General features: G+C 39.2%; 1 protein-coding gene across 5 annotated transcripts in view; it reads right to left on the reverse strand.

Annotated features, from left to right (window-relative positions):
• The window catches only part of LOC130918077 (uncharacterized), a 56629-nt gene extending 43915 nt beyond the window's left edge, over window positions 1-12714 (reverse strand). For 3 of the 5 annotated variants that reach the window (XM_057839963.1, XM_057839960.1, XM_057839965.1), the window contains exons 1-7: window positions 12580-12714; window positions 9318-9617; window positions 9101-9245; window positions 6045-6151; window positions 5762-5942; window positions 1636-1719; window positions 1472-1570 (exon numbers count right to left, since the gene is read on the reverse strand). In XM_057839963.1, the coding sequence (XP_057695946.1) occupies window positions 1472-1570; window positions 1636-1719; window positions 5762-5942; window positions 6045-6151; window positions 9101-9245; window positions 9318-9617; window positions 12580-12692 (1029 nt within the window). In that variant the 5' untranslated portion in view covers window positions 12693-12714. The remainder of the gene's footprint in view (window positions 1-1471; window positions 1571-1635; window positions 1720-5761; window positions 5943-6044; window positions 6152-9100; window positions 9246-9317; window positions 9618-12579) is intronic. The other 2 variants (XM_057839961.1, XM_057839964.1) reach the window with 2 other exon arrangements.
• Window positions 12715-14141: the final 1427 nt, after the last annotated feature.

The raw sequence follows: 14141 nt of genomic DNA on the forward strand, positions 1-14141 counted from the left end.
CCATAATAAAGTCATAAAAGAACCAAACTTCATGAATGCTTTTTGTGACAAAGAAGAATCTGTTCCAATCACTCTATCGGAGAAAAATCAGAGTTGTAGAAATAACTGGAAACTCAAGAGAGCCATGACATTATGTTCTTCACAAGTGTATGTAAACTTTTGACCACAACTGTATGTGTCAAGTTCGCTACTGACAGCACTCCCCTACTCTAGTGACGAGAGCAGGAGAGTGTTTACTGTCAAAAACTGTTTGCAGATCTTCACGGTAAACTATTGTGTGATCCAACTTATTCCAATATTATTATGGAGATACTTTTATCCAGAGCTGCCATGTGCTTTACATATGATTAAGTTAGGGTATACAATAACCAGTGTTGTTAATCTTACTGAAAAAAAGTAATTAATTATAGTTACAAATTACTTCTCCCAAAAAGTAATTGCGTTAGTAACTCAATTACCTGAATGTAAGAGTAATTAGTTACTTGGCAAAGTAATTGGTGATAATTACTTTTTTTTTTTTCTCAAAAAAAAAAAAAAAAAAAAAAAAAAAAAAAACATTGGCCACACTATGTGAAGTTTTTTGTGAAGGTTTTTGGTACAATTGGCCCGAGCCCAATTCTTTACCCTAATTTACTCTTTACCCTGGATCAACTGTTAAAAGTTGTTAGAATTGCTCCCATCGTTGCATTAGTTCCCTTCTCTCTACTTTCAACATATGAAAGTTTTAAAACTGTTTCATCATTTAAAGATAGATTCAAGTCAGGATTTTGCCGATTTAGAAGTATTTTATATAAAAAGTTACTTAGGTTCGCTCGGAAGGTTCTCTACAACAGAGCAGTCTTAAAAAGTCTACTGCTTCAAGATGGCGGCTGTCTACTAACGCATTTAGTGCCATGTCTGTCATTTTGCATCTAGTTATATCTATATACAGTACATGTGGTATCTACCATGTCTACCATATCTACCATAACATGCGGGCGTAGTTTGTAGGCTATCGGCTACAACATGTATTTTTGGAGCTACCTAGCATTGCGTCTGCTCGGCGTCACAACTTTCTTGCCTCTCCCCACTCCTGCTCTGCTCTGTCGTCTCGGTGAGTCCGTCTCCCTCAGACTTTTCGACCAATATAGTAACGCATGCCTTTCCGTCCTCAGTAACGGTAACGGCGCTGCCAAGATGAGAAAAGTAATTAATTAGATTACCCACTACTGAAAAAAATAACGCCGTTAGTAACGCTGTTATATTGTAACGCCGTTATTAACAACACTGACAATAACCACAAGCGGATTTTAAGGGGGGGCCAGTAGACTACTGCCATATACAGTAGATGTTAAATAAAAGCGGCCTGAGAATAGACCCTTGAGGAACCCCACATATGACATTGGTTCGTTCAGACTCGTGGTTTCTGATTGACACAAAAAAAAAAAACATTTACAGAAAATAAATGAGAAAATACATGTTATTTGTTTACCTGCTCCATGTTGGACTGGAGAAGCATTTCCGGCCAAATGGACTCACTACTGCAATTTTTGAGTGTGTTGCCTGCATGGCTGTGACTCCATATTAACTCCTACTGGACAAGGCAGGACTAATCTGAAAAAACATCTCAGGAGAGAGAAAAGAGGAGATGTCTACCTGGAGGAGTTGTGTGCTGTCTTTCAGAAGATCCTGGCAGCCCTCTAGTTGCTCCCTATGGTGGCTCAAGACTGCAAAAAAAGACTTTGTAGATACATGAAATATTAACATCACACCACCATAACACGAGGCACCCCCCAAAAAAATCAAATATTCATGCATAAAATTGAACAGGATGTTGGAAGTTTTTGGTCAAAGTAGATGATTTGGGAAAATTCCAGGACTTCTATTTTGTAAGAAAGTTGGGGGGGGGCAGCCTGATATTTTTTTTTTTACCAGTTGACTTGAAATGGTAAAAACCCATGCAAAAAAATCATAGCCAGTCAGCCATTTTGGGCAAAGACAAAGGTTCATACTTAGTAACGGGACGCATGAAAATTTACTACCCGAAATTTAACCTTGACCTGAGATAGTCGTTTTGGACAAATTTCATGTCTTTTACTTTGTATAGTAGTTATAAAACTAAATGTATTGGCTCAACAGTGCAAATGAGGTCTTTATTGATACATGAAATAATAATTTCATACAACTATAGCACTATGCACCCTAAAACGTCAAGGATTCATGCATGAAATTCAGTGGTGGAATGTAACAAAGTCGTGACTACTTAAGTACATTTTTTGTGTATCTGTACTTTACTTGAGTACAAATATGAAGTGGTACTTTTTATTTTTGCTTCACTACATTTTACTGCACATACAGTGGGCCAAATAAGTATTTAGTCAACCAACAATTGTGCAAGTTCTCCTACTTTTAGATTAGAGAGGCCTGTAATTGTCAACATGGGTAAACCTCAACCATGAGCGACAGAATGTGGGGAAAAAAACAGAAAATGCCATTGTTTGATTCGTAAAGAATTTATTTCCAAATTAGAGTGGAAAATAAGTATTTGGTCACCTACAAACAAGCAAGATTTCTGGCTGTCAAAGAGGTCCAACTTCTTCTAACGAGGCTCCACTCGTTACCTGTATTAATGGCACCTGTTTTAACTCATTATCGGTATAAAAGACACCTGCCCACTTGCCTGGCACAGCCAGACTGTTCTCCCTGTGTTTTTCAAACACTGAGAGTATAGTCTGGGACCCAGCCCATTAACGGCCTCTCGAGCAAGTACAAAATCAATCAACAAATCAGATTCGTTTATTTACGTGACGTATCTTAACGAGCAACGTCACTGTTCCGTGTCGGAAGTCGCCTCCACAACAACACAGATGGCGAACAGGAGAGCCGAGAATATGTTCCAATCCACGGTATAATCAGTTTTAAATTACCAAAAATACATTGACACAAGTCACTGACAACAGTCTGTCTCGCGCTAGCCATGTTGAATAAACTCCACTCTCCTCGTATGTTTACTTACGCGCGCAAGTCCCTCGTCCCGCCCGTCGCTGATTGGTCCACTCCGCTGTCTGTTTGCTGTGGCTTGCTCCGCCCTGGAAATTTTATCCGCTTAATGGTGGCCAGACTCAATAGCTGGAACAGCGGTGAGTCTGGAGTACCAGGCTACCTGCCCACAACCTCAATCAGTCACACTCCAAACTCCACTATGGCAAAGACCAAAGAGCTGTCGAAGGACACCAGAGACAAAATTGTAGACCTGCACCAGGCTGGGAAGACTGAATCTGCAATAGGTAAAACGCTTGGTGTAAAGAAATCAACTGTGGGAGCAATTATTAGACAATGGAAGACATACAAGACCACTGATAATCTCCCTCGATCTGGCGCTTCATGCAAGATCTCACCCTGTGGCGTTAAAATGATAACAACGGTGAGTAAAAATCCCAGAACCACACTGGGAGGCCTAGTGAATGACCTACAGAGAGTTGGGACCACAGTAACAAAGGCTACTATCAGTAACACAATGCGCCGCCAGGGACTCAAATCCTGCATTACCAGACGTGTCCCCCTCCTGAAGCCAGTATACGTCCAGGCCCGTCTGCGGTTCGCTAGAGAGCATTTGGATGATCCAGAATAGGACTGGGAGAATGTGTTATGGTCAGATGAAATCAAAATAGAACTTTTTAGTAGAAACGCAGGTTCTCGAGTTTGGAGGAGAAATAATACAGAATTGCATCCGAAGAACAACATACCCACTGTGAAGCATGGGGGTGGAAACATCATGCTTTGGGTCTGTTTTTCTGCAAAGGGACCAGGACGACTGATTTGTGTAAAGGAAAGAATGAAAGGGGCCATGTATCGAGAGATTTTGAGTGAAAATCTTCTTCCATCAGCAATGGCATTGAAGATGAGACGTGGCTGGGTCTTTCAGCAAGACAATGATCCCAAACACACTGCCAGGGCAACAAAGGAGTGGCTTCGTAAGAAGCATTTCAAGGTCCTGGAGTGGCCTAGCCAGTCACCAGATCTCAACCCCATAGAATATCTGTGGAGGGAGTTGAAAGTCCGTGTTGCCCAACAACAGCCCCAAAACATCACTGCTCTAGAGGAGATTTGCATGGAGGAATGGGTTAAAATACCAGCAACAGTGTGTGAAAAGCTTGTGAAGAGTTACAGAAAACGTTTGGCCTCCGTTATTGTCAACAAAGGGTACATAACAAAGTATTGAGATGAATTTTTGGTATTGACCAAATACTTATTTTCCACCATGATTTGCAAATAAATTCTTTAAAAATCAAACAATGTGATTTTCTGGTGTTTTTTCCACATTCTGTCTCTCATGGTTGAGGTTTACCCATGTTGACAATTACAGGCCTCTCTAATATTTTCAAGTGGGAGAACTTGCACAATTAGTGGTTGTCTAAATACTTATTTGCCCCACTTTATATGTACTTTTTGTTACACTACTTTTCAAATTGCCGCCTGCGTTACGCATGACTTTTGGTTTGTTTTTTCTCTTATAGTGAATTGATAGTTTTGTTTTCATGCCTCGGGTACAAACGATAAGCTCCGTGGAACTATACCGTAATTGAGCACTGGAGGCAGCAAAATTAGGCAGGTGAACAAGATATTTGACCAATAAAAACCAACAGTGAGAGCAGCGCTCCTTCAGATGGGTACTGCACACTCTTGTACAGTAGGTGGTGGCATGCACCTGATTATTGCTTGCAATCCACCATTAAGCTAAATTTTTAAAATCTTTTTTAGTTTAAGCTTCCGTTTACAGTGCAGTAAATTTCATCACATTATTTTCATCGAGAGAAAATACTTTTACTTTTTACATGTAAATTTTAAAGCAAGTAGTTTTGTACTTTTACTTGAGTAGATGTTTTCTTGGATACTTGTACCTTTACTTAATTTACGTTTTTTCCCCCCCTGTATCTGTACTTTTACTTAAGTAAAAAAAAAAAAAAAAAAAAAAAAAATTAAGCACCTCATCCACCACTCATGAAATTCAATAGAATGTTGGAGGTTTTTGTTTCGATTATTTGCAAAAAATTCCAGGCTTCTGACGATAGAAAGTAAGGTAAGTAAAGCACTCTATGAGTTTCACCCGTCAAAAATGTTAACCCCAGCCAGAGTTTAAAATCCATGCCTAAAAAAATCAGTAGTAAGTAAGCCATTTTGGTATAAAGTAGCCATTTTGGGGGAAAAAGGGTTAACACTTAGTTTAAAAAAATAAAATAAAAACAGTCTCACCTATCAACACAAAATTCGGCGAACATGTCAGTCACAACAAGACATATGAAAAAGTCCAAGAACACATAACCAAAATCAAACAGGAGGTTTGCCATTTTGTCTTGAACTAACAGCTTTGGACAAATTTCAAGTTTTGCACTTTGCAAAATAGATACAAAAGTAAATCGTTTGACTCAACTGCAGCTATTTCATGAGAAATTTCATTGGTAGGACAGAATTCAGACTACTTTTTTTTTTTTAATTAAAAGAAGAAGAAAATGTTTTATTTTTTTGGGGCAAAGTATTTTTAACTAAAAAAAAGTTTTTAAAAAAATACATTTATTTAAAAAGATATATATAATTGAAAATAAATAATAAAAATAAAATTTTAAAAAAGAATATTTGCTGCATTTTTCCCCATTCTCTTTTAAAAATGAAAATAATTTTTAAATAACTACAAAAATGAGGTCTTTACAGATTCAGAACAGAAAACCTTCCCGTCAGGCCTCAGTACAACTCAATAACTCGACACAAGACGTTTTTGTCTTACCTCTGCATCCTGATGGGCCGAGGCCAAGTCGACTTGGTCTTCACCACCTTCTTTTGTGAGCGTAACTCCAGTGTGGAGCTCCTCAAGTCGGCCCCAGCGGTCCTCCACGCCCTCCCGCAGTTCCTTTACGCTAGACTCATATTCAGCTTGCACCTGTAGAAGCCTCCTTAGCGAACTACTCCTATAGGTTGAAGACAAGCCACTGTTTGAAAAGGACATACCTGAAAATCCATCAAATCTAATTCCATACCATCCATGATCTGCATATGAACCTTGCGCTTACCTTTTATGTAGATAACTTTGAATGAGCGTGACTTTTTCAATCAAAATATGGTCCTCCTCTCTGGACTCGGACGGCGAGTGAACACTTTCGAGTATGTGGAACATGGACTGTAAACAGAGACAATGTGTGAGAAGCTCACATGCAACTCCGTTACACTTACTAAAATAACTTTAGGAGAAAAATCAACTTATAAAAGTAGTTTAACCGCGCCATTCTATTTAGCCTGTACTTCAGTAGATTTGTGAAAAAGAAACGCTACTCTTACGTCACTGAAATTACTGAAAGTAATTCGCAAGTATTTGAAGTAAATGTATCCGATAGCATTGAAAAGGAGCAGTTTTCTTGTTTTGACATCCATGAAAGTTGTTTGGGAAAAATGACAAGAAACTTCCAGAACTAATCTAGGCTAGCTAAGGGAAGCTAACACTCGCTAAAGGCAGCACCCACTTGCTGTTTTGTTTTTCTAAAAGCACCTAACCATAGGCGGGGTTTGACTTTTGGGCCAGGAGGGGGCACAACATGTTGATGACCCCGAAACGCAGTGTCAGCAATAAAATTAACTTACAAGAATATTTAGGCTCGGCGGTGTCGTGCCAATGTAGTTACCCCAGTCAAAAATTGTATCCCCTGGGTGGAGCAATATGGCGGTAGATTTGTGTCTTTATTATTCAATCAAAAAAAAGTTGCTTCAATAAAAAAAATGTGTTTGAATCAACATTTCAAAACCAAAAAACTAAAATGCATGTTTGAGCTATTTTTCTTTGATTAATAAAAAAATATATATATTTATTTTTTTGGGATTGAAGACAAGTTTTTTTTTTTTTTTTTTTTTTTTTTTTTTAATTTATTTTTTTATTAAAGCAACTTTTTGATTGAAGTAATGTTGATTTGTATTTGGATCACATTTTGACTAGGACTTTTTTGTCTTCATTATTCAATCAAAAAATAATTTGCTTAAAAAAAAACAGATTTTTAAAAAGAAAAATCATTTCAATCAGAAAAAAAAAATTTTAATCATAGAAAAAAGTTTGTGAATGCCAAAAAATATTTGAGATTGAAAAACTTGCATTTGAACACTTAATTTTTCCTGTTTGTGTTCGGGCCATATTATGATTAGGACATTTGTGTCTAAATCATTCAATCCACCAAAAAGTTCCTTCAATCAAAAAAAAATATTTTCAATCAAAGAAAAAAGTCATTTTTAAAAAATATTTTTTCCTCTAATAAATATATATATGTACAGTTGTGGTCAAACATTTACATACACTTGTGAAGAACATAATGTCATGGCTCTCTTGAGTTTGCAGTTATTTCTACAACTCTGATTTTTCTCCGATAGAGTGATTGGAACAGATTCTTCTTTGTCACAAAAAACATTCATGAAGTTTGGTTCTTTTATGACTTTATTATGGGTTAACAGAAAAAGTGATCAAATCTGCTGGGTCAAAAATATACATACATGGATCTGAAAAAGCGAATCATTGACTTGAACAAGTCAGGAAAGTCACTTGGAGCCATTTCAAAGCAGCTGCAGGTCCCAAGAGCAACAGTGCAAACAATTGTTTGTAAGTATAAAGTGCATGGCACTGTTTTGTCACTGCCACGATCAGGAAGAAAACGCAAGCTATCACCTGCTGCTGAGAGAAAATTGGTCAGGAGGGTGAAGATTCAACCGAGAATCACCAAAAAGCAGATCTGCCAAGAATTAGAAGCTGCTGGAACACAGGTGTCAGTGTCCACAGTCAAGCATCTCCATGGACTGAGAGGCTGCCGTGCAAGAAGGAAGCCCTTGCTCCAAAAGCGGCACCTTAAGGCTCGACTGAAGTTTGCTGCTGATCACATGGACAAAGATAAGACCTTCTGGAGGAAGGTTCTGTGGTCAGACGAAACAAAAATCGAGCTGTTTGGCCACAATGCCCAGCAATATGTTTGGAGGAGAAGAGGTGAGGCCTTTAACCCCAAGTACACCATGCCTACCGTCAAGCACGGTGGTGGTAGTATTATGCTGTGGGACTGTTTTGCTGCCAATGGAATTGGTGCTTTACAGAGAGTAAATGGGATAATGAAGAAGGAGGATTACCTTCAAATTCTTCAAGATAACCTAACGTCATCAGCCCGAAGATTGGGTCTTGGGCGCAGTTGGGTGTTCCAACAGCACAATGACCCCCAAACACACATCAAAAGTGGTAATGGAATGGCTAAATCAGGCTAGAATTAAGGTTTTCGAATGGCCTTCCCAAAGTCCTGACTTAAACCCCATTGAGAACTTGTGGACAATGCTGAAGAAACAAGTCCATGTCAGAAAGCCATCAAATTTAACTGAACTGCACCAATTCTGTCAAGAGGAGTGGTCAAAGATTCAACCAGAAGCTTGTGGATGGCTACCAAAAGCGCCTAATTGAAGTGAAAATGGCCGGGCTCGGGCCTGCAAATCAAGTTGATCGATCGGACTCGGGTCGGGTCAGGCTGGATTTTTTAGGCCCAAACTAAAAAAAAGAACATACGTATTTATACAGTCAAGGGGACTAAACATACAATCATCCTGCTTCATGTGGTGATGTGCGACAAATTATTTCTTACTCTTAACGTACCAAATCTTATTTTATTGTCCTGACAGCAGGCTTTATTTCTTTTCATGGACATAAGTAAACTGGCATATTGACGCATTCACAAATCACACGATGCGTAAATTCGCTGTCAGCAGACAGAGGATTTCGCGGTGAGGGTGGATTTTAATTCCTCATAACTCCGCATGATAATCGGGCATTCCTCCTCCGTGAATTAAGGTGCCCGTGCCATCGTCACAAGAAGTGTTTGACTCAGGTCTCCGCCCCCTTTTATGTGAACACGCAGTCAGTTCTGACTGACTGGGCTGACACAGGTTCGACTAATCAACCTCATAATCAGCGTCGTAGCACCGATTGACCACAAACTAGACAACCTGGTTTTGTCAACTCCGGTTACCCGCTGGTAAACTGGATTACTTCTGGGGAGGTTGAACTCAGTTCGTAGTATAGGCCACTGCTCATATTTAACCAAAGACAATGAAAACCCACCTCAAGTCTGGAGAGGAGATCCTGCACATGGGGCCCGCTGGGGTCCGCTAGAGGCTCCTGGAGCACACTCAATAGCAGGCTGTCAGCCAGGGTGAGAGCAAGAGGAATGGAGACACCTAAACTTTTAACATCTGGACTTGGTGACCTAAAGACATGAAGCCATAACATTAAGTACATTGAGCTTGAATAAGGTGTGGGCCTTCAAAAAAATTCTCACCGCTCATCAACAATAATCTTGCTTTGGGTGACAACACCTTCTTGCATCACAGGAGTTGGTTCCCGTTCACTTGGCGACCTCAAGTAGCTTAACAGTATGTAGCCGAAGACCCCCAGTGTCAGGCATGTCACCACCCCTGCCCAACTCACCTCTTCCAGGTAAATTGAGGATAGCGCAGCTACTAGCAGGAAGATACTGCATATTGTGAAGAGGGTGACGAGTTTCCCCCTTCTCTTCCTCCATGACTGTGAAAGTGATGAGGTCGATGGGGTTTGAAGATCGTATGATGTTGGCTCTGAGCTGCATGGAAAATGGAGTGTTAGTCTAATACTAAGTCTTAAACGGGGAGAAAGAGGTGAGAAGGTGAGTCAAAAGGAGACGTGATTAGGCAGGGTGGAGCATATTCAGCAATGTGAGATGGGGGAACCCAATATTATGTAAATAACCTGTAAGCATGGATATGTTGACATCCTATTATATGCTACCTGATAATTGCAAATCCTGTCAATGACCATTTCTGTACTAATAATCTACTAATCTAATTGCACCCAGTAATGCATGAACCAACTCAGACACATGATAGTCCTGAAAAAAAAAAACTCCATGTAGCATGTATCACTGAGTGTCAAGACACAGCTGTGAATGGCCACAGCCAGATTTTTTGGGGATTGTATGTGTGAAACATGTAGTGCTGCAACGATTAATCGATTAACATGAGCATTCAATTAGAAAAAAAATATTCAAATTAAATTTTGTTGCTTTGAGTATTCGTTTAATTAAAATGGCGTTGTAATGGTTTATTTTGAAAGTGTTTGCATTTAGTTTTATTGATTTGATTGGATACACTGCTTTCTGGTCTGCCTCTTTTCACATGGCTGAATCCAACTGCTCCCTGTTAAGACCAACATAAAGTTTTTTTTTGAGCTAATGTTTTTTTAATGCATTCATAATTTAGTTTATAGGTATATTTAGCCGTTTTTTTTTTTTTTTTTTTTGTGGGAATATGTGTCTGAAAAATTTGTTAAAAGGCATTGCAAAAAAAAAAAATAAATAAATAAAAATACTTTAGCGTTTTATAGCATTTAAGCTAGCGGACTTTTTCTTTGTAAGTTAGCCAAATGTTCTTTTGTTGTACATAGATCCTCATTTATTTATTTTAATACCGTTTGAGGCTCAGCTCAGGTATTTTAATTTTTCATGTTCCTTATCCGATTACTCGATTATTCGAACTAACTAGTCCATCGATTAATCGACTACTAAAATATTCGATAGCTGCAGCCCTGGAAACATGGTGATATAACAAGGGTCGCGATGCAGAAATCGCAGACAACAAGGAGTGGTTGAGATGTTCTTTTTCATATAGTTACCGTTTTAAACGTTATTTTTCAATTTTTCTTTCTTTGGATCGATTATTTATCATCTAACATATCGGGGAAAATGCGACAGTAACAAAAAAAAAAAATACAATTAAGCAATAGTTATGAGGTAGATATCCGTGACTTTTTTACAGACGCCACATTTTTCATTGTGACGTAATTCATTTAAAAGTTTAAAATATGCGAGTGAATAATTTTTTTTTTTTTCAACTAAAATTTAGACATCAATTAATGATTCTAAATGAAAAATGACAGACATTTTGAATAATAATTATAATTACCTTCTTTTTATAGCTAGGTTGAAACAAAAGCGGTTGCGTGACGTCTGTAAACGGGGGTTTTCAGGATAAAACGGACAAATTAAAAATAGTTCAGGGGCCTTAATGCGCCATGAATCTGCTATGGCAGCATATAGACATACTGTTCTATCAAACACAACAGTTGTTTTGGCTTAAAATACTCCAGTTTCTTTTAAAGAGGAGTGCAAGAGCAGAAACTGCTTTTTCAGACTTGTCTATGTTTTCTGCCATATACAGTAGATGTTAAACAAAAGCAGCCTGAGAATAGACCCTTGAGACCGTGGCAGCAATTTTTAAAATATCAGGTAATCTTTAACTCATTCACTACCAGTGTTAGGCACGTTACCTTAAAAAAGTAATTAGTTATAGTTACTCACTACTTCTTCCAAAAAGTAACTGAGTTAGTAACTGAATTACTCTATAGTAAAAGTAACTAGTTACCAGGGAAAGTAACTATTTCCGTTACTTTAAAAAGTTGTTGTATGTCAAAGAATTTGAAATTTTCTAAGCAGTATTCGAGTCAGTTAAATAGAGAAGAACAGACAGGTAGCTGTGTTATACAACCTTGTAATATTTATTTCACCTCACCAGCAACAGATTTATCCTACACTTGAAGTGCAACAAAAATAAACAGATTTGAATTGCTTACCACAGATGTCGACAAAAGCTTTGCTCTGTTACACTTTACATGCACATTCTTTCCTTTAATTTCGACCAACTTGAAATAGTGTTTATAGCTCCACCTCGTGAAGGACATATTTTTTTCTGAATGCTCTGCCATCATATCCCTCTGCATCTGTTTTGCATGTGTGTGTTTGCCGCATGCGCTGTTCCGGTTTGTGTGTGAAAACACCGGCTCTGAAGTACGTACGCTTTTAGGCTCGAGTGTTTACGTCACAGAATGGGGGATCACGTGAGATTTAACGACAACGCAGCCATATTGGAAGCAGGTCTGGCTCGCGGGACACTAAACTTTAACTTGACAGTTCGATAAAGAGACAAACTCGTTACTAAGGCGAAGAACAGATATGTGATCAAACTTAAGGATGTGAACAATGTTGACCCTTACGAGCAAGCCAAAGACCAATGGAGTAAAGATGTCGACGGGCTTCCACAACTACGCAAAATGGACATTCTGCTGTATTTATTGTTTGGTGTATGTTACTAAACTTATCAGCGATTCCGAAATTACAAATCGCTACAAAGCTACGAACAGTTTTGCTGCGGATGGGTGCAGGACCTGCACATTATGACCGTATCAAACGGCATCTCCATCGTTGTTGCAAAGGTAGGCTATGTGTGTTTACTATTTTAGAAGAGTCACATGTGGCTTCTCATATCAAATTTATAAAACAGTAATACAGCCCAATTGTTCATTGATTGATCATTGATTTGTGGGAAGGGCAAAAAAAACCTATTTTTCTTTAGTTAATTCCCTTTTTGGTTGTTCAAGTGAAGGGACTTGTGTATTTTATTGTATTTATTAACTAATATTGTACAACAACAAAGATAATGAAAAAATCTGATACTTCATGTCTAACGTGCGTCAAAACAGTTTCAGCGTCAAAGCCAGGAAGTCGTACTCACCTGTGCGTCTTTTCCAGGTTATTCTGAAAAGGTTCCCCCTGCAGCCCCCATCGGTGGGCCCGTTGCAGGGCCGCCCGCACACCCCCGTGTGATCCTAGCATCAGTTGAGGCATGGGTGGCGTGTTGCCATGCTCTGAGAAAGTAGGGGGAAAGAATTAGAACGGCATTCCGAGAGACTTTTGATTTACCAGACAAGCTTGTAGAACAGGTACTAACCGTGAGATTAATGGATAGGCCACACCTCTGAGAGCAACATGTCCACTTCCTGCCCGCGTACTCATACCTTGAGCTGGAATTAGCTCACAATTAATCACTATGCAATATGTATGTAGGTTTTCAGGTTTTTCACCGACAGGTGGAGGTTATGTATTTGATTCTGCATGTCCGTATGCTTCCGTTCAGGTCCGGCCCTGGGTGACATGTAGCTTGGACCCCCCCCCCAATAAAATATTATAATATGTCGGAAAACACAGACAGGACTGAAAAAGCAGTTTCTGCCCTTGCACTCCTCTTTAAAATAAATTGCTATATTTTAAGCCAAAAGAACTGTTGTGCTTGACAGAACAATACAGTGGGGCAAATAAGTATTTAGTCAACCACTAATTGTGCAAGTTCTCCCACTTGAAAATATTAGCGAGCCCTGTAATTGTCAACATGGGTAAACCTCAACCATGAGAGACAGAATGTGGGGAAGAAAAAAAAACAGAAAATCACATTGTTTAATTTTTAAAGAATTTATTTGCAAATCATGGTGAAAAATAAGTATTTGGTCAATACCAAAAGTTCATCTCAATACTTTGTTATGTACCCTTTGCTGGCAATAACGGAGGCCAAACGTTTTCTGTAACTCTTCACAAGCTTTTCATACAGTGTTGCTGGTATTTTGGCCCATTCCTCCATGCAGATCTCCTCTAGAGCAGTGATGTTTTGGGGCTGTCGTTGGGCAACACGGAATTTCAACTCTCTCCACAGATTTTCTATGGGGTTGAGATCTGGAGACTGGCTAGGCCACTCCAGGACCTTGAAATGCTTCTTACGAAGCCACTCCTTTGTTGCCCTGGCTGTGTGTTGGGGATCATTGTCATGCTGAAAGACCCAGCCACGTCTCATCTTCAATGCCCTTGCTGATGGAAGGAGATTTTCACTCAAAATCTCTCGATACATGGCCCCTTTCATTCTTTCCTTTACACAAATCAGTCGTCCTGGTCCCTTTGCAGAAAAACGGCCCCAAAGCATGTTTCCACCCCCATGCTTCATAGTGGGTATGGTGTTCTTCGGATGCAATTCAGTATTCTTTCTCCTCCAAACATGAGAACCTGTGTTTCTACCAAAAACTTTTATTTTGGTTTCATCTGAACATAAAACAATCTCCCGGTCCTCTTCTGGATCATCCAAATGCTCTCTAAAGAACCGCAGACGGGCCTGGACGTGTACTGGCTTCAGCAGGGGGACACGTCTGGCAGTGCAGGATTTGAGTCCCTGGCGGCGCTTTGCGTTACTGATAGTAGCCTTAGTTGCTGTGGTCACAGCTCTCTGTAGGTCATTCACTAGGTCCCCCCGTG

This window comes from Corythoichthys intestinalis, chromosome 6 (genome assembly GCF_030265065.1).
Source record: "Corythoichthys intestinalis isolate RoL2023-P3 chromosome 6, ASM3026506v1, whole genome shotgun sequence".
Classification (NCBI taxonomy): Eukaryota; Metazoa; Chordata; class Actinopteri; order Syngnathiformes; family Syngnathidae; genus Corythoichthys; species Corythoichthys intestinalis.